Source organism: Coturnix japonica, chromosome 38, assembly GCF_054131305.1.
Source record: "Coturnix japonica strain WE chromosome 38, WE-NBRP24, whole genome shotgun sequence".
Classification (NCBI taxonomy): Eukaryota; Metazoa; Chordata; class Aves; order Galliformes; family Phasianidae; genus Coturnix; species Coturnix japonica.
Window position 1 is genome coordinate 1,252,722 of NC_140700.1, and position 27,731 is coordinate 1,280,452.

Below are 27,731 nucleotides of genomic sequence, written 5' to 3' on the forward strand. Positions count from 1 at the left end.
TATCGATATACAAATCCACATACATTTGCCTGTACACTGTAACTCAGCACTGCATGGAGCTGCAGCACGTTCTGCTCAGCCACAACAAGGGTTTGGGTCGGTTTATTTTCTTTTCTGATGTAAAAATCAAATATTTTGGCATTTTAGGTTTGTTTTGTTGGTTTTTTCTTTTTAAAGGTATCAAATGCAGTAAAACCTACAACCAGGACAGACAGAAGATCAAATTCAAGTGATTCGGAACTCTATCATTAAAGTGCTGCACTTTTCTGTGCTAAGCATTTCCTACAGTCAGTAAGGAAAGGCTGGAACCTTTTACTCATACAAACACTAGTGAATTTTCCAAAAAATATTTTTCTTTTTCAGGAAATTTTCCCAAATCTAAACTAAAGAGAGGAGAAGTCGGGTTCTCAAGTTAGTTGCTGGACTGACTGCATGACAAAGGGAACAAAAACAGCAGTTAAGGACAAAGTTTCCTTCCCTCCTATAATACTGATAGAAATGCTGCCTTTTTACCTTTAGTACCTTCACAACAGATTCCTCTCTGGCAGATTCCTACGATCCTAAAGACCTCAATGCTGCTCAGCACAGACACCGGGCACCAACTGCCACTGGACTCTGCACCGTGGAACATGCACACAGCTCAGCACTTCTGTTCTCACAATTGGAAGGGTTCTAGAATCTAGAACCGCCCCATCAGATACTTGTGACCTCCCTGACTCCAGCCCTGGTGCACGCAGGCACCACCTGCCCAATACCCAACATCTCCCCCCTCTTTATCATCTGCAGCCCCTGTAAAGGTTCCCCCGCGTACTCCCTGTTACTCCAAAGGTGATTCGCACATTTAAGGCTATTCCGCAAATGAATCAAACATTAAACATATGCGAAAAACAATTAAGCTGTCATAATAACATACCAAAGTGATGCAGCTGTAGTGCCTACAATCCTGAAAGCACACAACAGCAATCTGCCTAACAATTGTGAAATGCTGTATGGCAACACTTAGTCAACTTGTAGAGAACAGTGCACTCAAGTTCAAGATAACAGCACAGTACACAGTGGAGTTACAACTTTTCCAAGTTCAATGTAACACTATTGTACAGAATCTTCATGGCAATCCAGTTCTGTCCAGTGTGCATTATAATGTCACACCCCATAACAAAATAACAAGACAAAAACATATTGGCTGTGCAGAATCGTTCTGAATGTCAACCACTGGGGGATTATCCAGGAACAAGGTCTCCCCCGCTCACGAACTATCAGTCCGGCATGAAGGCTGGATTCCCAGTTCGGACCTTCAGGCACATTGGGAGCAACGCAGTCTCATGTGCCGTTACCAGCAGCCGCTGCCCAGTGCTGACGTCAAATCACTGGCTGCACTGGAGACATTAACCAAGGAGTTGTTGACCAGAACCGGTGCTGAGATGTTCGGATCCTCACGGTGCACAGGATGGCTCGTCGTTTGGTGCCGGCTTAACCCAACGTGCCGGCAGCCAGCAGGGCCCACTTGGGGTCCCGACACAGGCGTATCCCCTGCCCATGACGAGGAGTGGCATAGGGTCTGGGAGCCATGGCCCTGCGTCAGGTCTGATCAGGACCTGACCTATTGGTGTCCATTCGGTCAGCTGATGGTCTCCCATCCGATTCTCTCACGCAGGAGGAGAGCGTGTGGGCACAGCTCAGGCCCCTCCAGCCCTCCCCTCTCTTTAAGAGCACGAAGACGCCCCTTCAAGGTTTCAAGGTGTGATGTGCACACTCCATAATAGCCTGGCAGGTGCTGCTGCCGGGAATGCTGAAGATATGCTTAATGCCCCAAGCTGTGCACCAGCGTCCAAAACATGCACTTCTATATACTGGGCCATTGTCAGTCTTTAACTCATGAGGTGCACCCATGACAGCGATGGCCATGCACAACGCTTTTATGTAATGCATGGCGGTCTGTCCAGATTGTGCCACAGCCCAGAGAAAACCACTGCATGTGTCAGTTGTGACATGCAAGTGATGGAAACACCCAAACTCTGGGAAGTCTGTGACATCCAGCTGCCAAACCTCATTTGGTCTCAAACCTCTGGGGTTCACCCCTGCAGGAAACAGGTTAGCCATAACTCCTGCTCCTCCTTGGCCGATTAAGTTAACTTTCTAAGAGCACCAAGGGTGGGTAGCAGCCTCTGCGCCTCTTCGTCCCCTGCACAAGCTCACAGAGCTCCATGCTGGCTTTCTCTAATGCTGACCGACTGACACAGTGAGAAGCTTCATCAGCCAGACCTCTCTGCATTATCCACTTAATAAACAGGGAGGCTTATTAAGTCCAGAAAAAGGGAAAGGGGGGAATAACGCAGCTGTGGCATGCAGCTCCTGCTTCTCACACTGCTGCTGCATCACTGCTGATAACTGGAAGGCAGGGAGCACCCCTGATCCTTAGTGGCACATTTGGTCCAAAACACCAGAATAATTCTGCTCCCTCCCACCCCCACGTTGTCATTAAGTTGCCTTAAAGGATTCAAGTCAAAAACAAAAGCATACAACAACAAAACCCAAGAGCTGGCAGAACTCCAAGCAAGACATAGGGACTGCCCAAAAAATGGGAGCACCGAAGAAGCTTCCAGCTGCACCCAACGCTGAGCATGGCCAAGGGAGGAGGAAGGAAGGAGCTTGAGGTTGAAGCCTTCGGAGCGTCACTAAATCAGGAGATCAATTGCCAGGCACTGCAGCACACAGATGGACGTCCTTCTGGGCTGTCACAGAACTGCTTTGTCCTCTTGCTGCTGAAAGGAGCCAACCAGGAGCAGGGAATGGTTGCACAGGACCTCAACTCTGACCAGCAGGAAAACTCAGGAGAATGGAATGTAGTCTGCCAATCTTTTACCAGTTCAGCTGTGCTTTATGACTCATTGTGAAGCCTTTTAAAATATTTATTTTTTTATATATATATATACTATAAGACTACTCAGATATACTATCAATCATCTCAGAAAGTTCAAGATGGAGTTCATCCACGTCCTTCTCCAGCTCCAAGTCATATTGTCCTTCCATTTCCTCTAAGAATTCCGAGATGAATTTTTCGAGGTCATCTTCTTCTACAGCCTTGGTGAGCAGGCTGACCTCCGGCAGGGCTGGAGCAGCAGTCTGGAAAGAAGGAAGACAAAGTCAATGATTGCTCAGGAGATCCTTCCTCTGCAGCGCTTCTCCTTCAGCACTGCTGAGCCTTAACCCAACATGGGGGCCAAGGGGCTCCTGAACATTAACATTAACAGTAAGCCTGACCAGGACACCACTGACGCTTCCTCCCCTCCTTACCAAAGCTGCTATTTTAGCTTTTTTAGCTGGAGGCTCCTCTTCATCAGTGCTACTCAGAGGATTCACAGGTGCCACAGCAGAAGGAGAGATCTCAGCAGCCTTCCGCTTCCTTGCTCTCTTTATGGGGCTGCTGGCTTTGCCATCCCAAGGCTTCTCACACACGTTGCACTTGGCTTCCAGTTCCCCTGCTAAGATTTCTGAGATGAACTTTTCAAAGTCATCTTCTTCTACAGCCTTGGTGAGCAGGCTGACCTCAGGCAGGGCTGGACAAGCAGTCTAAGAAGAAGGAAGACAAAGTCAATGATTGCTCAGGAGATCCTTCCTCTGCAGCGCTTCTCCTTCAGCACTGCTGAGCCTTAACCCAACATGGGGGCCAAGGGGCTCCTGAAGAACCTTAACAGTAAGCCTGACCAGGGCAGCACTCATGCTTCCTCCCCTCCTTACCAAAGCTGCTATTTTAGCTTTTTTAGCTGGAGGCTCCTCTTCTTCAGTGCTTCTCTGAGGATTCACAGCTGCCACAGCAGAGGGAGAGATCTCAGCAGCCTTCCTCTTCCTTGCTCGCTTCGTGGGGCTGCTGGCTTTGCCATCCCAAGGCTTCTCACACACGTTGCCCTTGGCTACAGGAAGAAGAGAGAGCTGGTACAATTGTGCCTTGAGAGGAGTCCAGGTTGTCCTGTCATTCCCACAGCTCTTCTCCACAGTTAAATACATCTGGCCAGCAAAATTACAGTGCTCTTTCCACAAATCTCAGCAATATCTTCCACAGTAAGTGCTGCATACCAACAGTCCGACCAAAGGAACAAAGAAACTGCACAGCTACACCATATTATAACCCAGACAAGGGAAACAGCCATACAGCAGGAGAAAGCAATACATGGTCCCTCTAGAGAAAGGAAAAAGCAGGAGCTACAGACAAGAGTGTGCAACCAGATGCTGTGCAAGCCACAACAGACCCACAAAATACATCCAGGGGTTTATCACACAGGTAAGTCTGCAGCTCAGTGCCACTGTCTGTCCCTCGTTCTCAAGCTGAAGTCTGGCTGGAAGGAACACAAGTGAACTAAGAAAATAAGCATTTCCCTTTCTAGCACTAAGCAAAGGCATGCACCCACCATCAGCACTCAGGTCCCTTTACTTCCGAGGACCACCTCACACTCAACACTCATTCATAGTTCTCTGCTCCTGAGGTTGGGCTGATGGTTTCCCTGGCAATGCTGTTGCCCACCGTGCTGAGATTTCACTTAGGCCTTTGCAAGCTGATAAGCTGACCATGAAGGGTGGATTCAGGACTGCTAAGCTCTGCACTTTTACCTTTGACTGTTTCTTCAGCAGCAGCCGGCACAGCAGCCACTTCCTTCTTCAGCTTCTTTGGTTGTCTCAGCTGCAGCTTCTCCTTTATTGCCCCCTCAAGGCTCTTTGCTTGAGCTCTAGAATCTGGTGTACTCTGATCCCAGGGCTAAAAAGAAATAAAGTAAGTGCAAAATCAGAACAAACACCAGGGGGAGTGTATGAAGGAAATCAGATTGGAGATATTGCAAAAACGGCTGCACCTGGAACAGTACATTCCTGTCACTTGGGTCACTGACCCTTTCATAAATGCCTGCATATAACAAGATCCACGCTTTGCTGTGAAAACACTGTTTCAAATGTGTGCAATTAACAAAGCAAGCTCGTTTAAATCAGCGCAGTACTGGAGTTGTTACCTACCACATTCTATCTGAGCAACAGAAAGTCATTCCTGTTCCCCTACACAACATCCACCCACAGTCTGATTTCATTGAACACGAAGCCGTCGTGGCCTTTTTGTATCCAGTGCCCCCCACGTTAACCTCACAAGTTGTACCTGGTGCCAGCAGGGTTACTGCCTCACTGCCAGATACAATCAGATCAATTCTGAGTTTGAGGAGTGCAAAGCTGACTGGAAAAGCCATTGAAAGTATCAGGATTGTGAAACATGGCTGCAGCTCTTCACCAAAGGCAGGAAGGTAGGAATGCACTCATGATGGTGGCACATGGTGAGCAGTGAGACATGAGAACATGTGAAGAAATTGTGTCAATGTGTCCATCTTCAGAAGGGACTCACCTCTGAGGGTGCAGAGACAGCTTTGGGAGCAGCCCTGTTCCATTCCACAGTCTTTTTCTCTTCTCTTCCAGGTGCTTTGAAACAAAGAAAAAGAAAATCACTTGGTCAACGGCAAGCATAGAAAGAAACCTGAGTGCCAGTGTTTCCTCCATGTGCTTATTTCCTCACATTCAATAACAAAGCACAGACAGAGGCGACATCACGCAGTCCATACAGTATCCAAGCTCTTCCCTCCTTCACATGCTGTCTCATCACAAAGCCTTTCACCTCCCCAATGAATAACTCACCCCCCTGACCTTTCTGACAGAGGTTGGCCCCCATGTTGAGGAGTCAATCCATGCTTTTCAAATACATTTACATATCAAACTAAGCAACACACGCCAAAGATGAAGGCAACCTTGGCATCAACACACAGAACATGCCACACCAAAAACATGGCAGAAAAAAAAAATGTACAAGAGAAACTGAACTACAAAACCTCACAGCGAATGAATTTTCCAGAATGAAGCAGGCAGACACCACGGATTCAATGGAAAAACACATGGATGGACATCCTGGCACTTCCTGCCTTTGGATGTTGTAAGAAACAGCCCAGGCGATTCTAAGCAAACTCCATTTGCTTGACAGGGGAAGCACTTCGGCAGAGCAGACAGTGAAGCACCTCGTTACCTGCTGGCTTTGCGACCTGCTGCATCCGCAGGGCTTTCTCCTGCTTGATTTCTTCCAAGGTTTTAATATGAATTTCTTCCAATGTCTTGATTTTACGCCGTGGCTCTTCCAGTTTCACGTTACCCGGCCCAGGTGGAGGGAAAATTCTCTTGTTCTTGCATTTACCCTCAGCTCTCTTCTCAGTAAGAAGCTCTTCTACTTTTTGCTTCTCTCCCTCCAGTCCTTTGTGTTTCCTTTCAGCCAGGGCTTCCGAGTAGGTTTTGATGTGAACTGCAGGGGAAGGCCTCACCCCGGAGCTGGGATCCTCCACCTTACAGCACCCTTCTGCCTGGGGGGCAGCTGGGGTTTCTCCTCGCTGATTCGCTCTTTCAAGACGGATCTCTTCCAGAGTCTTGACATGGATCTCCCCTGCTGGCTTGGCACCGTTCTCTGCCATCATCAAGAAAGGAGAAGCGTAATGATTAAATGAGAGTCCAACGAGAGCTTAAGTTTCCAGATTTGTCATAATATTACAGAATATATGTGTTCCCAACAACAACGCTCCTGAGAAAGAACAAGCAGAAAGCCTAGAGAATCTGTGCAGCAAACACCAATGACCATTTACCTCTCCTTGGTGCTCTGTCAATCTTGATCTTCTTCCCCAGCCTTTCTGCGAGGCTGCGTTTCAGCGGAAGGCCACTGACATCAGCTACAGAGAAAACAACAACATTCCTAAGATAATTCCTTTGGAGAAAGATTTTTACAACAGTCAACCACAAACTTTGGTTTCTCCAAGTGTATGTTCTCAAATTCACCTTCCAGCTGCTACACTTGTGTGCCACTTGGAGTCATCACAGACCCACGACACACTTTCCTCCCTCCTGCTTCAGCAGGGCTCTCCCATTTACGTGGAGGCAGCCAAACAGCAGCTCACAAGCAGCCCTTACCTACAGAGGATTCCTGTTTTCCAGGATTATCAGCAATATTCAATCGAATCACAGGCACCTCCCCTAAAACAAAGAAAAACAAAGTGCTTATTTGATAGAAACCAACAGAATTACTGTCTTGTGAGCCCATTTCCCACCCAAAACAAAGACACCACTTTGACAGCCCTGACAGAAAATAATATTGCAACTGTAATGCACTCAGGGTAAGTCCCGATTGTACTTTATCCATTCCACTTAGGAGCCACCAAATGGAAACAAAGGTACTCATCATTACCCTGCTTTGCAGACAGCGTCACAGTTCTGACCAGTGTCCGCACATTCTCCTTCTTCGGCACAGGAACAGTTTGAGATTGGAGCAGATGAGCAGGAGCTCCTGAAGGCCCTTCTGATCCAAGTGAACAAACAGACAGTGTTTACAACAAGAAAAAGAAAAGCCACTGCCAACAACATAAACAAACCTGACAGAACCGTCACAAAGACCAAAGCGCATTTGTTACTCACTACTGTCCAATGTGCAACAACCACTGCACAGCTCTATTCCCCAACACAGTGCCAGCTATCTGAGTATTATCAGAAGGATAACAAAGTAGGGCATATGAACTCACCACTTTGTTGTTCGGTTTTATCCTTTTGTTTCTTCAGTCTGATTTCTTCAAGTGTTTTTATTCCAAAATTCAGACTGTCATCTGGGAACACAGAGCAGTGAATGAGACTGAAGGACAGAGGCACACGCTGAGGACCACAGCTCTGCAAACTGCCTCCTGCTCAGAAGCATGCAGAACAAACCCTGTCAGCTCTCCCCACAGCTAAGAGCACCATGGACCTGATGTCTGTCTGCTGCCCTCCTTTCATCCTTCTGGATATTAAAAGTAGGCTTTAGCCCTTACTTTATCCCATCCACATGACATTAGATTCCTCTATCAGCAAATGTGGCTTTCACCACTGGTTGAAAAGATGCACATACAGGCACTTAAACTCCATGCTGTGGCCTCGTCGTGCTCTAATGCTCTAAACAAAGGAGTTTACCTTCCTAATCTGAAAGGCACATGAAGTTACGAGGTAGGAACAAGATCATGGAAATAGCCGAGTCCATTCAGCAACCCTATGTTCTGTTGTGTTTGTACAATAAATTGCTTTGGAGTTAATTGGCAAGTGCTTCTGATTAATCCTGGAATACCTTGTTTGGTATCAGCATTAGATTTCCTAATGGAAATGATCCGCGATCCATGATGGTTCTCTTTAGCTGGTTGCTGGACAGGTGTTTTTATTTCTTCTCCCGTCTTAGAAAGCTGGTCTGTACAAGGAAAGAAAAAATCAGTCTCTTCAGTTACGCGGTAGGAATTCAATCAGATTTCTCACATTTATGTAGCTCATACAATGACACTTCAGCCCACAGTTAATATTCTTAAGTACAAATGGAAGTGACTACAGATGGGTTCTTTATTTAAACAGCTACACTTACCTGGTAAACCCATAGAAGCAGCCTATGTGAATAGATTAACTACTAGAGAACCAGGAAATCAACCACACTCACCATCACCTTTGTCATCATGTGCAGAATTGATGACAACGGGAGGATGTGTCGGGCTTGGGACATTCTCTGAGTTGTCCACTTCCATCACTTCCAATGACTGTGGAAAGGGATCGGAGTGCACGGAAAGCTTGCTCTGCTGCACTGTTATCTGAGCTGCCCTCGGATTGTCACCTGCAGACTCTGGTGGACTCAGCAGAGTAGCTACAGGAAGAAAAGGATCAATTTAAAACTTTGATCCTAACCTTACAACCACTGCACAAAGATGGCAGGCAAGGCTGAAAACCCACACAGATAAATGCTGAGTCTCCAGTTGCCCATCCAACTGGCTACTGGGTGAACAAAGAAATCCCCCCCTACACAACATTCACCCAGTAAAAGCTTAAATTCAGGAAAACAACCTGCAAGGCAAAGGCCACAGGAGTAAAAAGAAGCTGTGCATGCAAGAAAAAACTGAAATATCAGAAGCACATAAAGTTGAGCTGTGCTCCTATCTATCATCTTCCCAGTTTTCTTCTGTTCATTCAATCAGTCTCTCAGGAGCAGTTGTTTCAAAACAATGCCCTCCTCAACACTGGTCAAACTCTAGTAACATCACCCTGACTCAGCATGGAGCCCCTGGGCTGCACGGCTGCAAGCCCTCCAATGGAGCCCCTCCTTCAACACCACGAGTGACAGCAGTGAGTAACCCCAACACATCTGTCTGACCGCTGCAGGTCTTCAAGCTCACCCACCTGGACAACCTCAGCAAAGACAGCGATCTTCCAAGCCTTGCAGTTCACTTCTCCTGTAGGCTGAACCAACACTGAATCCGTCAATTGAGAATAACGGGGTAGGAAGAATTTTCCTCCTCACTTTGCCAATGTCAAATTCTGTAAGTTGGAATTTCTGGTCTTCAAGGTTTCTTCACCTATGAAGAAAACACTAAAACCTTCCCCTGTCTTTGTTACCTGTACAGCAAAAGCATGCCAGTGCGTATCAATACACAAATCCACACACATGTGCCTGAATACTGTAACTCAGCACTGCATGGAGCTGCAGCACGTTCTGCTCAGCCACAACAAGGGTTTGGGTTGGTTTTTTTTTCTTTTCTGATGTAAAAATCAAATATTTTGGTATTTTAGGTTTGTTTTGTTGGTTTTTTCTTTTTAAAGGTATCAAATGCAGTAAAACCTACAACCAGGACAGACAGAAGATCAAATTCAAGTGATTTGGAACTCTTTCATTAAAGTGCTGCACTTTTCTGTGCTAAGCATTTCCTACAGTCAGTAAGGAAAGGCTGGAACCTTTTACTCATACAAACACTGGTGAATTTTCCAAAAAATATTTTTCTTTTTCAGGAAATTTTCCCAAATCTAAACTAAAGAGAGGAGAAGTCGGGTTCTCAAGTTAGTTGCTGGACTGACTGCATGACAAAGGGAACAAAAACAGCAGTTAAGGACAAAGTTTCCTTCCCTCCTATAATACTGATAGAAATGCTGCCTTTTTACCTTTAGTACCTTCACAACAGATTCCTCTCTGGCAGATTCCTACGATCCTAAAGACCTCAATGCTGCTCAGCACAGACACCGGGCACCAACTGCCACTGGACTCTGCACCGTGGAACACGCACACAGCTCAGCACTTCTGTTCTCACAATTGGAAGGGTTCTAGAATCTAGAACCGCCCCATCAGATACTTGTGACCTCCCTGACTCCAGCCCTGGTGCACGCAGGCACCACCTGCCCAATACCCAACATCTCCCCCCTCTTTATCATCTGCAGCCCCTGTAAAGGTTCCTCCGCGTACTCCCTGTTACTCCAAAGGTGATTCGCACATTTAAGGCTATTCCGCAAATGAATCAAACATTAAACATATGCGAAAAACAATTAAGCTGTCATAATAACATACCAAAGTGATGCAGCTGTAGTGCCTACAATCCTGAAAGCACACAACAGCAATCTGCCTAACAATTGTGAAATGCTGTATGGCAACACTTAGTCAACTTGTAGAGAACAGTGCACTCAAGTTCAAGATAACAGCACAGTACACAATGGAGTTACAACTTTTCCAAGTTCAATGTAACACTATTGTACAGAATCTTCGTGGCATTCCAGTTCTGTCCAGTGTGCATTATAATGTCACACTCCATAACCAAATAACAAGACAAAAACATATTGGTTGTGCAGAATCGTTCTGAATGGGGATTATCCAGGAACAAGGACTCCCCCGCTCACGAACTATCAGTCCGGCATGAAGGCTGGATTCCCAGTTCGGACCTTCAGGCACATTGGGAGCAACGCAGTCTCATGTGCCGTTACCAGCAGCCGCTGCCCAGTGCTGACGTCAAATCACTGGCTGCACTGGAGACATTAACCAAGGAGTTGTTGACCAGAACCAGTGCTGAGATGTTCGGATCCTCACGGTGCACAGGATGGCTCGTCATTTGGTGCCGGCTTAACCCAACGTGCCGGCAGCCAGCAGGGCCCACTTGGGGCCCCGACACAGACTTGTCTCCTGCCCATGACGAGGAGTGGCATAGGGTCTGGGAGCCATGGCCCTGCGTCAGGTCTGATCAGGACCTGACCTATTGGTGTCCATTCGGTCAGCTGATGGTCTCCCATCCGATTCTCTCACGCAGGAGGAGAGCGTGTGGGCACAGCTCAGGCCCCTCCAGCCCTCCCCTCTCTTTAAGTGCACAAAGACGCCCCTTCAAGGTCTGATGTGCACACTCCATAATAGCCTGGCAGGTGCCGCTGCCGGGAATGCTGAAGATATGCTTAATGCCCCAAGCTGTGCACCAGCGTCCAAAACATGCATTTCTATATGCTGGGTCATTGTCAGTCTTTAACTCATGAGGTGCACCCATGACAGCGATGGCCATGCACAACGCTTTTATGTAATGCATGGCGGTCTGTCCAGATTGTGCCACAGCCCAGAGAAAACCACTGCATGTGTCAGTTGTGACATGCAAGTGACGGAAACACCCAAACTCTGGGAAGTCTGTGACATCCAGCTGCCAAACCTCATTTGGTCTCAAACCTCTGGGGTTCACCCCTGCAGGAAACAGGTTAGCCATAACTCCCGCTCCTCCTTGGCCGATTCAGTTAACTTTCTAAGAGCACCAAGGTCGGGTAGCAGCTTCTGCGCCTCTTCGTCCCCTGCAAAAGCTCACAGAGCTCCATGCTGGCTTTCTCTAATGCTGACCGACTGACACAGTGAGAAGCTTCATCAGCCAGACCTCTCTGCATTATCCACTTAATAAGCAGGGAGGCTTATTAAGTCCAGAAAAAGGGAAAGGGGGGAATAACGCAGCTGCGGCGTGCAGCTCCCGCTTCTCACACTGCTGCTGCATCACTGCTGATAACTGGAAGGCAGGGAGCACCCCCCATCCTTAGTGGCACATTTGGTCCAAAACACCAGAATAATTCTGCTCCCTCCCACCCCCACACTGTCATTAAGTTGCCTTAAAGGATTCAAGTCAAAAACAAAAGCATACACCAACAAAACTCAAGAGCTGGCAGAACTCCAAGCTAGACATAGGGACTACCCAAGAAATGTGAGCCCCAAAGAAGCTTCCAGCTGCACCCAACGCTGAGCATGGCCAAGGGAGGAGGAAGGAAGGAGCTTGAGGTTGAAGCCTTCAGAGCGTCACTGGATCAGGAGATCAATTGCCAGGCACTGCAGCACACAGATGGACGTCCTTCTGGGCTGTCACAGAACTGCTTTGTCCTCTTGCTGCTGAAAGGAGCCAACCAGGATCAGGGAATGGATGCACAGGACCTCAACTCTGACCAGCAGGAAAACTCAGGACAATGGAATGTAGTCTGCCAATCTTTTACCAGTTCAGCTGTGCTTTAAGACTCATTGTGAAGCCTTTTAAAATATTTATTTATATATATATAGTATAAGACTACTCAGATATACTATCAATCATCTCAGAAAGTTCAAGATGGAGTTCATCCACGTCCTTCTCCAGCTCCAAGTCATATTGTCCTTCCATTTCCTCTAAGAATTCCGAGATGAATTTTTCGAGGTCATCTTCTTCTACAGCCTTGGCGAGCAGGCTGACCTCCGGCAGGGCTGGAGCAGCAGTCTGGAAAGAAGGAAGACAAAGTCAATGATTGCTCAGGAGATCCTTCCTCTGCAGCGCTTCTCCTTCAGCACTGCTGAGCCTTAACCCAACACGGGGGCCAAGGGGCTCCTGAAGGACCTTAACAGTAAGCCTGACCAGGGCAGCACTCATGCTTCCTCCCCTCCTTACCAAAGCTGCTATTTTAGCTTTTTTAGCTGGAGGCTCCTCTTCTTCAGTGCTTCTCTGAGGATTCACAGCTGCCACAGCAGAGGGAGAGATCTCAGCAGCCTTCCTCTTCCTTGCTCGCTTTATGGGGCTGCTGGCTTTGCCATCCTGAGGCTTCTCACACACGTTGCCCTTGGCTACAGGAAGAAGAGAGAGCTGGTACAATTGTGCCTTGAGAGGAGTCCAGGTTGTCCTGTCATTCCCACAGCTCTTCTCCACAGTTAAATACATCTGGCCAGCAAAATTACAGTGCTCTTTCCACAAATCTCAGCAATATCTTCCACAGTAAGTGCTGCATACCAACAGTCCGACCAAAGGAACAAAGAAACTGCACAGCTACACCATATTATAACCCAGACAAGGGAAACAGCCATACAGCAGGAGAAAGCAATACATGGTCCCTCTAGAGAAAGGAAAAAGCAGGAGCTACAGACAAGAGTGTGCAACCAGATGCTGTGCAAGCCACAACAGACCCACAAAATACATCCAGGGGTTTATCACACAGGTAAGTCTGCAGCTCAGTGCCACTGTCTGTCCCTCGTTCTCAAGCTGAAGTCTGGCTGGAAGGAACACAAGTGAACTAAGAAAATAAGCATTTCCCTTTCTAGCACTAAGCAAACGCACGCACCCACCATGAGCACTCAGGTCCCTTTACTTCCGAGGACCACCTCACACTCAACACTCATTCATAGTTCTCTGCTCCTGAGGTTGGGCTGATGGTTTCCCTGGCAATGCTGTTGCCCACCGTGCTGAGATTTCACTTAGGCCTTTGCAAGCTGATAAGCTGACCATGAAGGGTGGATTCAGGACTGCTAAGCTCTGCACTTTTACCTTTGACTGTTTCTTCAGCAGCAGCCGGCACAGCAGCCACTTCCTTCTTCAGCTTCTTTGGTTGTCTCAGCTGCAGCTTCTCCTTTATTGCCCCCTCAAGGCTCTTTGCTTGAGCTCTAGAATCTGGTGTATTCTGATCCCAGGGCTAAAAAGAAATAAAGTAAGTGCAAAATCAGAACAAACACCAGGGGGAGTGTATGAAGGAAATCAGATTGGAGATATTGCAAAAACGGCTGCACCTGGAACAGTACATTCCTGTCACTTGGGTCACTGACCCTTTCATAAATGCCTGCATATAACAAGATCCATGCTTTGCTGTGAAAACACTGTTTCAAATGTGTGCAATTAACAAAGCAAGCTCGTTTAAATCAGCGCAGTACTGGAGTTGTTACCTACCACATTCTATCTGAGCAACAGAAAGTCATTCCTGTTCCCCTACACAACATCCACCCACAGTCTGATTTCCCTGAGCACGAAGCCGTCGTGGCCTTTTTGTATCCAGTGCCCCCCACGTTAACCTCACATGTTGTACCTGGTGCCAGCAGGGTTACTGCCTCACTGCCAGATACAATCAGATCAATTCTGAGTTTGAGGAGTGCAAAGCTGACTGGGAAAGCCATTGAAAGTATCAGGATTGTGAAACATGGCTGCAGCTCTTCACCAAAGGCAGGAAGGTAGGAATGCACTCATGATGGTGGCACATGGTGAGCAGTGAGACATGAGAACATGTGAAGAAATTGTGTCAATGTGTCCATCTACAGAAGGGACTCACCTCTGAGGGTGCAGAGACAGCTTTGGGAGCAGCCCTGCTCCATCCCACAGTCTTTTTCTCTTCTCTTCCAGGTGCTTTGAAACAAAGAAAAAGAAAATCACTTGGTCAACGGCAAGCATAGAAAGAAACCTGAGTGCCAGTGTTTCCTCCATGTGCTTATTTCCTCACATTCAATAACAAAGCACAGACAGAGGCGACATCACGCAGTCCATACAGTATCCAAGCTCTTCCCTCCTTCACATGCTGTCTCATCACAAAGCCTTTCACCTCCCCAATGAATAACTCACCCCCCTGACCTTTCTGACAGAGGTTGGCCCCCATGTTGAGGAGTCAATCCATGCTTTTCAAATACATTTACATATCAAACTAAGCAACACACGCCAAAGATGAAGGCAACCTTGGCATCAACACATAGAACATGCCACACCAAAAATGTGGCAGAAAAAGAATGTACAAGAGAAACTGAACTACAAAACCTCACAGCGAATGAATTTTCCAGAATGAAGCAGGCAGACACCACGGATTCAATGGAAAAACACATGGATGGACATCCTGGCGCTTCCTGCCTTTGCATGTTGTAAGAAACAGCCCAGGCAATTCTAAGCAAACTCCATTTGCTTGACAGGGGAAGCACTTCGGCAGAGTAGACAGTGAAGCACCTCCTTACCTGCTGGCTTTGCGACCTGCTGCATCCGCAGGGCTTTCTCCTGCTTGATTTCTTCCAAGCTTTTAATATGAATTTTTTCCAATCTCTTGATTTTCCGCCGTGGCTCTTCCAGTTTCACGTTACCCAGCCCAGGTGGAAGGAAAATTCTCTTGTTCTTGCATTTACCCTCAGCTCTCTTCTCAGTAAGAAGCTCTTCTACTTTTTGCTTCTCTCCCTCCAGTCCTTTGTGTTTCCTTTCAGCCAGGGCTTCCGAGTAGGTTTTAATGTGAACTGCAGGGGAAGGCCTCACCCCGGAGCTGGGATCCTCCACCTTACAGCACCCTTCTGCCTGGGGGGCAGCTGGGGTTTCTCCTCGCTGATTCGCTCTTTCAAGACGGATCTCTTCCAGAGTCTTGACATGGATCTCCCCTGCTGGCTTGGCACCGTTCTCTGCCATCATCAAGAAAGGAGAAGCGTAATGATTAAATGAGAGTCCAACGAGAGGTTAAGTTTCCAGATTTGTCATAATATTACAGTATATACGTGTTCCCAACAACAACTCTCCTGAGAAAGAACAAGCAGAAAGCCTAGAGAATCTGTGCAGCAAACACCAATGACCATTTACCTCTCCTTGGTGCTCTGTCAATCTTGATCTTCTTCCCCAGCCTTTCTGCAAGGCTGCGTTTCAGCGGAAGGCCACTGACATCAGCTACAGAGAGAAAACAACAACATTCCTAAGATAATTCCTTTGGAGAAAGATTTTTACAAGTCAACCACAAACTTTGGTTTCTCCAAGTGTATGTTCTCAAATTCACCTTCCAGCTGCTACACTTGTGTGCCACTTGGAGTCATCACAGACCCACGACACACTTTCCTCCCTCCTGCTTCAGCAATGCCCTCCCATTTACGTGGAGGCAGCCAAACAGCAGCTCACAAGCAGCCCTTACCTACAGAGGATTCCTGTTTTCCAGGTTTATCAGCAATATTCAGTCGAATCACAGGCACCTCCCCTAAAACAAAGAAAAACAAAGTGCTTATTTGACAGAAACCAACAGAATTACTGACCTGTGAGCTCATTTCCCATTCAAAATAAAGACACCACTTTGACAGCCCTGACAGAAAGTAATATTGCAACTGTAATGCACTCAGGGTAAGTCCCAATTGTAATTTATCCATTCCACTTAGGAGCCACCAAATGGAAACAAAGGTACTCATCATTACCCTGCTTTGCAGACAGCGTCACAGTTCTGACCAGTGTCCGCACATTCTCCTTCTTCGGCACAGGAACAGTTTGAGATTGGAGCAGATGAGCAGGAGCTCCTGAAGGCCCTTCTGATCCAAGTGAACAAACAGACAGTGTTTACAACAAGAAAAAGAAAAGCCACTGCCAACAACAAAAACAAACCTGACAGAACCATCACAAAGACCAAAGCGCATTTGTTACTCACTACTGTCCAATGTGCAACAACCACTGCACAGCTCTATTCCCCAACACAGTGCCAGCTATCTGAGTATTATCAGAAGGATAACAAAGTAGGGCATATGAACTCACCACTTTGTTGTTCGGTTTTATCCTTTTGTTTCTTCAGTCTGATTTCTTCAAGTGTTTTTATTCCAAAATTCAGACTGTCATCTGGGAACACAGAGCAGTGAATGAGACTGAAGGACAGAGGCACACGCTGAGGACCACAGCTCTGCAAACTGCCTCCTGCTCAGAAGCATGCAGAACAAACCCTGTCAGCTCTCCCCACAGCTAAGAGCACCATGGACCTGATGTCTGTCTGCTGCCCTCCTTTCATCCTTCTGGATATTAAAAGTAGGCTTTAGCCCTTACTTTATCCCATCCACATGACATTAGATTCCTCTATCAGCAAATGTGGCTTTCACCACTGGTTGAAAAGATGCACATACAGGCACTTAAACTCCATGCTGTGGCCTCGTCGTGCTCTAATGCTCTAAACAAAGGAGTTTACCTTCCTAATCTGAAAGGCACATGAAGTTACGAGGTAGGAACAAGATCATGGAAATAGCCGAGTCCATTCAGCAACCCTATGTTCTGTTGTGTTTGTACAATAAATTGCTTTGGAGTTAATTGGCAAGTGCTTCTGATTAATCCTGGAATACCTTGTTTTGTATCAGCATTAGATTTCCTGATGGAAATGATCCGCGATCCATGATGGTTCTCTTTAGCTGGTTGCTGGACAGGTGTTTTTATTTCTTCTCCCGTCTTAGAAAGCTGGTCTGTACAAGGAAAGAAAAAATCAGTCTCTTCAGTTACGTGGTAGGAATTCAATCAGATTTCTCACATTTATGTAGCTCATACAATGACACTTCAGCCCACAGTTAATATTCTTACGTACAAATGGAAGTGACTACAGATGGGTTCTTTATTTAAACAGCTACACTTACCTGGTAAACCCATAGAAGCAGCCTAAGTGAATAGAGTAACTACTAGAGAACCAGGAAATCAACCACACTCACCATCACCTTTGTCATCATGTGCAGAATTGATGACAACGGGAGGATGTGTCGGGCTTGGGACATTCTCTGAGTTGTCCACTTCCATCACTTCCAATGACTGTGGAAAGGGATCGGAGTGCACAGAAAGCTTGCTCTGCTGCACTGTTATCTCAGCTGCCCTCGGATCGTCACCTGCAGACTCTGGTGGACTCAGCAGAGTAGCTACAGGAAGAAAAGGATCAATTTAAAACTTTGATCCTAACCTTACAACCACTGCACAAAGATGGCAGGCAAGGCTGAAAACCCACACAGATAAATGCTGAGTCTCCAGTTGCCCATCCAACTGGCTACTGGGTGAACAAAGAAATCCCCCCCTACACAACATTCACCCAGTAAAAGCTTAAATTCAGGAAAACAACCTGCAAGGCAAAGGCCACAGGAGTAAAAAGAAGCTGTGCATGCAAGAAAAAACTGAAATATCAGAAGCACATAAAGTTAAGCTGTGCTCCTATCTATCATCTTCCCAGCTTTGTTCTCTTCATTCAATCAGTCTTTCTAGAGCAGTTGTTTCAAAACATTGCCCTCCTCAACACTGGTCAAACTCTAGTAATATCACCCTGACTCAGCACGGAGTCCCTGGGCTGCACGGCTGCAAGCCCTGCAATGGAGCCCCTCCTTCAACACCACGAGTGACAGCAGTGAGTAACCCCAACACATTTGTCTGACCGCTGCAGGTCTTCAAGCTCACCCACCTGGACAACCTCAGCAAAGACAGCGATCTTCCAAGCCTTGCAGTTCACTTCTCCTGTAGGCTGAACCAACACTGAATCCGTCAATTGAGAATAACGGGGTAGGAAGAATTTTCCTCCTCACTTTGCCAATGTCAAATTCTGTAAGTTGGAATTTCTGGTCTTCAAGGTTTCTTCACCTATGAAGAAAACACTAAAACCTTCCCCTGTCTTTGTTACCTGTACAGCAAAAGCATGCCAGTGCATATCAATACACAAATCCACACACATGTGCCTGAATACTGTAACTCAGCACTGCATGGAGCTGCAGCACGTTCTGCTCAGCCGCAACAAGGGTTTGGGTTGGTTTTTTTTTCTTTTCTGATGTAAAAATCAAATATTTTGGTATTTTAGGTTTGTTTTGTTGGTTTTTTCTTTTTAAAGGTATCAAATGCAGTAAAACCTACAACCAGGACAGACAGAAGATCAAATTCAAGTGATTTGGAACTCTTTCATTAAAGTGCCGAACTTTTCTGTGCTAAGCATTTCCTACAGTCAGTAAGGAAAGGCTGGAACCTTTTACTCATACAAACACTAGTGAATTTTCCAAAAAATATTTTTCTTTTTCAGGGAATTTTCCCAAATCTAAACTAAAGAGAGGAGAAGTCGGGTTCTCAAGTTAGTTGCTGGACTGACTGCATGACAAAGGGAACAAAAACAGCAGTTAAGGACAAAGTTTCCTTCCCTCCTATAATACTGATAGAAATGCTGCCTTTTTACCTTTAGTACCTTCACAACAGATTCCTCTCTGGCAGATTCCTACGATCCTAAAGACCTCAATGCTGCTCAGCACAGACACCGGGCACCAACTGCCACTGGACTCTGCACCGTGGAACACGCACACAGCTCAGCACTTCTGTTCTCACAATTGGAAGGGTTCTAGAATCTAGAACCGCCCCATCAGATACTTGTGACCTCCCTGACTCCAGCCCTGGTGCACGCAGGCACCACCTGCCCAATACCCAACATCTCCCCCCTCTTTATCATCTGCAGCCCCTGTAAAGGTTCCCCCACGTACTCCCTGTTACTCCAAAGGTGATTCGCACATTTAAGGCTATTCCGCAAATGAATCAAACATTAAACATATGCGAAAAACAATTAAGCTGTCATAATAACATACCAAAGTGATGCAGCTGTAGTGCCTACAATCCTGAAAGCACACAACAGCAATCTGCCTAACAATTGTGAAATGCTGTATGGCAACACTTAGTCAACTTGTAGAGAACAGTGCACTCAAGTTCAAGATAAAAGCACAGTACACAATGGAGTTACAACTTTTCCAAGTTCAGTGTAACACTATTGTACAGAATCTTCGTGGCAATCCAGTTCTGTCCAGTGTGCATTATAATGTCACACTCCATAACCAAATAACAAGACAAAAACATATTGATTGTGCAGAATCGTTCTGAATGGGGATTATCCAGGAACAAGGACTCCCCCGCTCACGAACTATCAGTCCGGCATGAAGGCTGGATTCCCAGTTCGGACCTTCAGGCACATTGGGAGCAACGCAGTCTCATGTGCCGTTACCAGCAGCCGCTGCCCAGTGCTGACGTCAAATCACTGGCTGCACTGGAGACATTAACCAAGGAGTTGTTGACCAGAACCGGTGCTGAGATGTTCGGATCCTCACGGTGCGCAGGATGGCTCGTCATTTGGTGCCGGCTTAACCCAACGTGCCGGCAGCCAGCAGGGCCCACTTGGGGTCCCGACACAGACGTGTCTCCTGCCCATGACGAGGAGTGGCATAGGGTCTGGGAGCCATGGCCCTGCGTCAGGTCTGATCAGGACCTGACCTATTGGTGTCCATTCGGTCAGCTGATGGTCTCCCATCCGATTCTCTCACGCAGCAGGAGAGCGTGTGGGCACAGCTCAGGCCCCTCCAGCCCTCCCCTCTCTTTAAGTGCACAAAGATGCCCCTTCAAGGTCTGATGTGCACACTCCATAATAGCCTGGCAGGTGCCGCTGCCGGGAATGCTGAAGATATGCTTAATGCCCCAAGCTGTGCACCAGCGTCCAAAACATGCATTTCTATATGCTGGGTCATTGTCAGTCTTTAACTCATGAGGTGCACCCATGACAGCGATGGCCATGCACAACGCTTTTATGTAATGCATGGCGGTCTGTCCAGATTGTGCCACAGCCCAGAGAAAACCACTGCATGTGTCAGTTGTGACATGCAAGTGACGGAAACACCCAAACTCTGGGAAGTCTGTGACATCCAGCAGCCAAACCTCATTTGGTCTCAAACCTCTGGGGTTCACCCCTGCAGGAAACAGGTTAGCCATAACTCCCGCTCCTCCTTGGCCGATTCAGTTAACTTTCTAAGAGCACCAAGGTCGGGTAGCAGCTTCTGCGCCTCTTCGTCCCCTGCAAAAGCTCACAGAGCTCCATGCTGGCTTTCTCTAATGCTGACCGACTGACACAGTGAGAAGCTTCATCAGCCAGACCTCTTTGCATTATCCACTTAATAAGCAGGGAGGCTTATTAAGTCCAGAAAAAGGGAAAGGGGGGAATAACGCAGCTGCGGCGTGCAGCTCCCGCTTCTCACACTGCTGCTGCATCACTGCTGATAACTGGAAGGCAGGGAGCACCCCCATCCTTAGTGGCACATTTGGTCCAAAACACCAGAATAATTCTGCTCCCTCCCACCCCCACGTTGTCATTAAGTTGCCTTAAAGGATTCAAGTCAAAAACAAAAGCATACACCAACAAAACTCAAGAGCTGGCAGAACTCCAAGCTAGACATAGGGACTACCCAAGAAATGTGAGCCCCAAAGAAGCTTCCAGCTGCACCCAACGCTGAGCATGGCCAAGGGAGGAGGAAGGAAGGAGCTTGAGGTTGAAGCCTTCAGAGCGTCACTGGATCAGGAGATCAATTGCCAGGCACTGCAGCACACAGATGGACGTCCTTCTGGGCTGTCACAGAACTGCTTTGTCCTCTTGCTGCTGAAAGGAGCCAACCAGGATCAGGGAATGGATGCACAGGACCTCAACTCTGACCAGCAGGAAAACTCAGGACAATGGAATGTAGTCTGCCAATCTTTTACCAGTTCAGCTGTGCTTTAAGACTCATTGTGAAGCCTTTTAAAATATTTATTTTTTTATATATATATATACTATAAGACTACTCAGATATACTATCAATCATCTCAGAAAGTTCAAGATGGAGTTCATCCACGTCCTTCTCCAGCTCCAAGTCATATTGTCCTTCCATTTCCTCTAAGAATTCCGAGATGAATTTTTCGAGGTCATCTTCTTCTACAGCCTTGGTGAGCAGGCTGACCTCCGGCAGGGCTGGAGCAGCAGTCTGGAAAGAAGGAAGACAAAGTCAATGATTGCTCAGGAGATCCTTCCTCTGCAGCGCTTCTCCTTCAGCACTGCTGAGCCTTAACCCAACATGGGGGCCAAGGGGCTCCTGAACATTAACATTAACAGTAAGCCTGACCAGGACACCACTGACGCTTCCTCCCCTCCTTACCAAAGCTGCTATTTTAGCTTTTTTAGCTGGAGGCTCCTCTTCATCAGTGCTATTCAGAGGATTCACAGGTGCCACAGCAGAAGGAGAGATCTCAGCAGCCTTCCGCTTCCTTGCTCTCTTTATGGGGCTGCTGGCTTTGCCATCCCAAGGCTTCTCACACACGTTGCACTTGGCTTCCAGTTCCCCTGCTAAGATTTCTGAGATGAACTTTTCAAAGTCATCTTCTTCTACAGGCTCGGTGAGCAGGCTGACCTCAGGCAGGGCTGGACCAGCAGTCTAAGAAGAAGGAAGACAAAGTCAATGATTGCTCAGGAGATCCTTCCTCTGCAGCGCTTCTCCTTCAGCACTGCTGAGCCTTAACCCAACATGGGGGCCAAGGGGCTCCTGAAGGACCTTAACAGTAAGCCTGACCAGGGCAGCACTCATGCTTCCTCCCCTCCTTACCAAAGCTGCTATTTTAGCTTTTTTATCTGGAGGCTCCTCTTCTTCAGTGCTTCTCTGAGGATTCACAGCTGCCACAGCAGAGGGAGAGATCTCAGCAGCCTTCCTCTTCCTTGCTCGCTTCGTGGGGCTGCTGGCTTTGCCATCCCAAGGCTTCTCACACACGTTGCCCTTGGCTACAGGAAGAAGAGAGAGCTGGTACAATTGTGCCTTGAGAGGAGTCCAGGTTGTCCTGTCATTCCCACAGCTCTTCTCCACAGTTAAATACATCTGGCCAGCAAAATTACAGTGCTCTTTCCACAAATCTCAGCAATATCTTCCACAGTAAGTGCTGCATACCAACAGTCCGACCAAAGGAACAAAGAAACTGCACAGCTACACCATATTATAACCCAGACAAGGGAAACAGCCATACAGCAGGAGAAAGCAATACATGGTCCCTCTAGAGAAAGGAAAAAGCAGGAGCTACAGACAAGAGTGTGCAACCAGATGCTGTGCAAGCCACAACAGACCCACAAAATACATCCAGGGGTTTATCACACAGGTAAGTCTGCAGCTCAGTGCCACTGTCTGTCCCTCGTTCTCAAGCTGAAGTCTGGCTGGAAGGAACACAAGTGAACTAAGAAAATAAGCATTTCCCTTTCTAGCACTAAGCAAACGCACGCACCCACCATGAGCACTCAGGTCCCTTTACTTCCGAGGACCACCTCACACTCAACACTCATTCATAGTTCTCTGCTCCTGAGGTTGGGCTGATGGTTTCCCTGGCAATGCTGTTGCCCACCGTGCTGAGATTTCACTTAGGCCTTTGCAAGCTGATAAGCTGACCATGAAGGGTGGATTCAGGACTGCTAAGCTCTGCACTTTTACCTTTGACTGTTTCTTTAGCAGCAGCCGGCACAGCAGCCACTTCCTTCTTCAGCTTCTTTGGTTGTCTCAGCTGCAGCTTCTCCTTTATTGCCCCCTCAAGGCTCTTTGCTTGAGCTCTAGAATCTGGTGTACTCTGATCCCAGGGCTAAAAAGAAATAAAGTAAGTGCAAAATCAGAACAAACACCAGGGGGAGTGTATGAAGGAAATCAGATTGGAGATATTGCAAAAACGGCTGCACCTGGAACAGTACATTCCTGTCACTTGGGTCACTGACCCTTTCATAAATGCCTGCATATAACAAGATCCACGCTTTGCTGTGAAAACACTGTTTCAAATGTGTGCAATTAACAAAGCAAGCTCGTTTAAATCAGCGCAGTACTGGAGTTGTTACCTACCACATTCTATCTGAGCAACAGAAAGTCATTCCTGTTCCCCTACACAACATCCACCCACAGTCTGATTTCATTGAACACGAAGCCGTCGTGGCCTTTTTGTATCCAGTGCCCCCCACGTTAACCTCACAAGTTGTACCTGGTGTTAGCAGGGTTACTGCCTCACTGCCAGATACAATCAGATCAATTCTGAGTTTGAGGAGTGCAAAGCTGACTGGGAAAGCCATTGAAAGTATCAGGATTGTGAAACATGGCTGCAGCTCTTCACCAAAGGCAGGAAGGTAGGAATGCACTCATGATGGTGGCACATGGTGAGCAGTGAGACATGAGAACATGTGAAGAAATTTTGTCAATGTGTCCATCTTCAGAAGGGACTCACCTCTGAGGGTGCAGAGACAGCTTTGGGAGCAGCCCTGTTCCATTCCACAGTCTTTTTCTCTTCTCTTCCAGCTGCTTTGAAACAAAGAAAATCACTTGGTCAACGGCAAGCATAGAAAGAAACCTGAGTGCCAGTGTTTCCTCCATGTGCTTATTTCCTCACATTCAATAACAAAGCACAGACAGAGGCGGCATCACGCAGTCCATACAGTATCCAAGCTGTTCCCTCCTTCACATGCTGTCTCATCACAAAGCCTTTCACCTCCCCAATGAATAACTCACCCCCCTGACCTTTCTGACAGAGGTTGGCCCCCATGCTGAGGAATCAATCCATGCTTTTCAAATACATTTACATATCGAACTAAGCAACACACACCAAAGATGAAGGCAACCTTGGCATCAACACACAGAACATGCCACACCAAAAACATGGCAGAAAAAAAAATGTACAAGAGAAACTGAATTACAAAACCTCACAGCGAATGAATTTTCCAGAATGAAGCAGGCAGACACCACGGATTCAATGGAAAAACACATGGATGGACATCCTGGCACTTCCTGCCTTTGCATGTTGTAAGAAACAGCCCAGGCAATTCTAAGCAAACTCCATTTGCTTGACAGGGGAAGCACTTCGGCAGAGAAGACAGTGAAGCACCTCGTTACCTGCTGGCTTTGCGACCTGCTGCATCCGCAGGGCTTTCTCCTGCTTGATTTCTTCCAAGGTTTTAATATGAATTTCTTCCAATCTCTTGATTTTACGCCGTGGCTCTTCCAGTTTCACGTTACCCGGCCCAGGTGGAAGGAAAATTCTCTTGTTCTTGCATTTACCCTCAGCTCTCTTCTCAGTAAGAAGCTCTTCTACTTTTTGCTTCTCTCCCTCCAGTCCTTTGTGTTTCCTTTCAGCCAGGGCTTCCGAGTAGGTTTTGATGTGAACTGCAGGGGAAGGCCTCACCCCGGAGCTGGGATCCTCCACCTTACAGCACCCTTCTGCCTGGGGGGCAGCTGGGGTTTCTCCTCGCTGATTCGCTCTTTCAAGACGGATCTCTTCCAGAGTCTTGACATGGATCTCCCCTGCTGGCTTGGCACCGTTCTCTGCCATCATCAAGAAAGGAGAAGCGTAATGATTAAATGAGAGTCCAACGAGAGCATAAGTTTCCAGATTTGTCATAATATTACAGAATATACGTGTTCCCAACAACAACGCTCCTGAGAAAGAACAAGCAGAAAGCCTAGAGAATCTGTGCAGCAAACACCAATGACCATTTACCTCTCCTTGGTGCTCTGTCAATCTTGATCTTCTTCCCCAGCCTTTCTGCGAGGCTGCGTTTCAGCGGAAGGCCACTGACATCAGCTACAGAGAGAAAACAACAACATTCCTAAGATAATTCCTTTGGAGAAAGATTTTTACAAGTCAACCACAAACTTTGGTTTCTCCAAGTGTATGTTCTCAAATTCACCTTCCAGCTGCTACACTTGTGTGCCACTTGGAGTCATCACAGACCCACGACACACTTTCCTCCCTCCTGCTTCAGCAGTGCCCTCCCATTTACGTGGAGGCAGCCAAACAGCAGCTCACAAGCAGCCCTTACCTACAGAGGATTCCTGTTTTCCAGGATTATCAGCAATATTCAATCGAATCACAGGCACCTCCCCTAAAACAAAGAAAAACAAAGTGCTTATTTGACAGAAACCAACAGAATTACTGACCTGTGAGCTCATTTCCCACCCAAAACAAAGACACCACTTTGACAGCCCTGACAGAAAATAATATTGCAACTGTAATGCACTCAGGGTAAGTCCCGATTGTACTTTATCCATTCCACTTAGGAGCTACCAAATGGAAACAAAGGTACTCATCATTACCCTGCTTTGCAGACAGCGTCACAGTTCTGACCAGTGTCCGCACATTCTCCTTCTTCGGCACAGGAACAGTTTGAGATTGGAGCAGATGAGCAGGAGCTCCTGAAGGCCCTTCTGATCCAAGTGAACAAACAGACAGTGTGTACAACAAGAAAAAGAAAAGCCACTGCCAACAACATAAACAAACCTGACAGAACCGTCACAAAGACCAAAGCGCATTTGTTACTCACTACTGTCCAATGTGCAACAACCACTGCACAGCTCTATTCCCCAACACAGTGCCAGCTATCTGAGTATTATCAGAAGGATAACAAAGTAGGGCATATGAACTCACCACTTTGTTGTTCGGTTTTATCCTTTTGTTTCTTCAGTCTGATTTCTTCAAGTGTTTTTATTCCAAAATTCAGACTGTCATCTGGGAACACAGAGCAGTGAATGAGACTGAAGGACAGAGGCACACGCTGAGGACCACAGCTCTGCAAACTGCCTCCTGCTCAGAAGCATGCAGAACAAACCCTGTCAGCTCTCCCCACAGCTAAGAGCAGCATGGACCTGATGTCTGTCTGCTGCCCTCCTTTCATCCTTCTGGATATTAAAAGTAGGCTTTATCCCTTACTTTATCCCATCCACACGACATTAGATTCCTCTATCAGCAAATGTGGCTTTCACCACTGGTTGAAAAGATGCACATACAGGCACTTAAACTCCGTGCTGTGGCCTCGTCGTGCTCTAATGCTCTAAACAAAGGAGTTTACCTTCCTAATCTGAAAGGCACATGAAGTTGCGAGGTAGGAACAAGATCATGGAAATAGCCGAGTCCATTCAGCAACCCTATGTTCTGTTGTGTTTGTACAATAAATTGCTTTGGAGTTAATTGGCAAGTGCTTCTGATTAATCCTGGAATACCTTGTTTTCTATCAGCATTAGATTTCCTGATGGAAATGATCCGCGATCCATGATGGTTTTCTTTAGCTGGCTGCTGGACAGGTGTTTTTATTTCTTCTCCCGTCTTAGAAAGCTGGTCTGTACAAGGAAAGAAAAAATCAGTCTCTTCAGTTACGCGGTAGGAATTCAATCAGATTTCTCACATTTATGTAGCTCATACAATGACACTTCAGCCCACAGTTAATATTCTTAAGTACAAATGGAAGTGACTACAGATGGGTTCTTTATTTAAACAGCTACACTTACCTGGTAAACCCATAGAAGCAGCCTATGTGAATAGATTAACTACTAGAGAACCAGGAAATCAACCACACTCACCATCACCTTTGTCATCATGTGCAGAATTGATGACAACGGGAGGATGTGTCGGGCTTGGGACATTCTCTGAGTTGTCCACTTCCATCACTTCCAATGACTGTGGAAAGGGATCGGAGTGCACAGAAAGCTTGCTCTGCTGCACTGTTATCTGAGCTGTCCTCGGATCGTCACCTGCAGACTCTGGTGGACTCAGCAGAGTAGCTACAGGAAGAAAAGGATCAATTTAAAACTTTGATCCTAACCTTACAACCACTGCACAAAGATGGCAGGCAAGGCTGAAAACCCACACAGATAAATGCTGAGTCTCCAGTTGCCCATCCAACTGGCTACTGGGTGAACAAAGAAATCCCCCCCTACACAACATTCACCCAGTAAAAGCTTAAATGCAGGAAAACTACCTGCAAGGCAAAGGCCACAGGAGCAAAAAGAAGCTGTGCATGCAAGAAAAAACTGAAATATCAGAAGCACATAAAGTTGAGCTGTGCTCCTATCTATCATCTTCCCAGCTTTCTTCTCTTCATTCAATCAGTCTCTCAGGAGCAGTTGTTTCAAAACATTGCCCTCCTCAACACTGGTCAAACTCTAGTAACATCACCCTGACTCAGCACGGAGTCCCTGGGCTGCACGGCTGCAAGCCCTCCAATGGAGCCCCTCCTTCAACACCACGAGTGACAGCAGTGAGTAACCCCAACACATTTGTCTGACCGCTGCAGGTCTTCAAGCTCACCCACCTGGACAACCTCAGCAAAGACAGCGATCTTCCAAG

The 27,731-nt window shown here is 46.9% G+C and overlaps 2 protein-coding genes and 3 long non-coding RNA genes across 5 annotated transcripts; all 5 read right to left on the bottom strand.

Moving 5' to 3' along the window:
- Positions 1-2,895: 2,895 nt before the first annotated feature.
- Positions 2,896-5,589, bottom strand: LOC146754753 (zinc finger CCCH domain-containing protein 11A-like). Its single transcript, XM_085527435.1, has 3 exons — positions 5,581-5,589; positions 3,295-3,570; positions 2,896-3,123 (listed from the first exon to the last, which is right to left on the bottom strand). Exons 1-3 carry the CDS (start codon positions 5,587-5,589, stop codon positions 2,941-2,943), a joined length of 468 nt encoding a protein of 155 aa, XP_085383561.1. The 3' UTR covers positions 2,896-2,940.
- A 1,383-nt stretch (positions 5,590-6,972) lies between these two features.
- On the bottom strand, positions 6,973-7,660 carry LOC146754754 (uncharacterized). The gene is made up of 3 exons (XR_014938830.1): positions 7,578-7,660; positions 7,247-7,357; positions 6,973-7,035 (listed from the first exon to the last, which is right to left on the bottom strand). It is a non-coding gene; the product is annotated as an uncharacterized LOC146754754 (long non-coding RNA).
- An 8,123-nt stretch (positions 7,661-15,783) lies between these two features.
- LOC146754755 (zinc finger CCCH domain-containing protein 11A-like) lies at positions 15,784-17,747 on the bottom strand. The gene is made up of 5 exons (XM_085526872.1): positions 17,513-17,747; positions 17,156-17,272; positions 16,584-16,664; positions 16,253-16,363; positions 15,784-16,041 (listed from the first exon to the last, which is right to left on the bottom strand). The coding sequence occupies exons 1-5, from the start codon at positions 17,595-17,597 to the stop codon at positions 15,962-15,964; spliced, it is 474 nt and encodes a 157-aa protein (XP_085382998.1). The 5' UTR covers positions 17,598-17,747; the 3' UTR covers positions 15,784-15,961.
- Positions 17,748-21,361: 3,614 nt separating this feature from the next.
- LOC146754756 (uncharacterized) lies at positions 21,362-21,806 on the bottom strand. The gene is made up of 2 exons (XR_014938772.1): positions 21,761-21,806; positions 21,362-21,589 (listed from the first exon to the last, which is right to left on the bottom strand). It is a non-coding gene; the product is annotated as an uncharacterized LOC146754756 (long non-coding RNA).
- Positions 21,807-25,236: 3,430 nt separating this feature from the next.
- Positions 25,237-26,671, bottom strand: LOC146754757 (uncharacterized). The gene is made up of 4 exons (XR_014938752.1): positions 26,609-26,671; positions 26,037-26,117; positions 25,706-25,816; positions 25,237-25,494 (listed from the first exon to the last, which is right to left on the bottom strand). It is a non-coding gene; the product is annotated as an uncharacterized LOC146754757 (long non-coding RNA).
- Between the last annotated feature and the right edge of the window lie 1,060 nt (positions 26,672-27,731).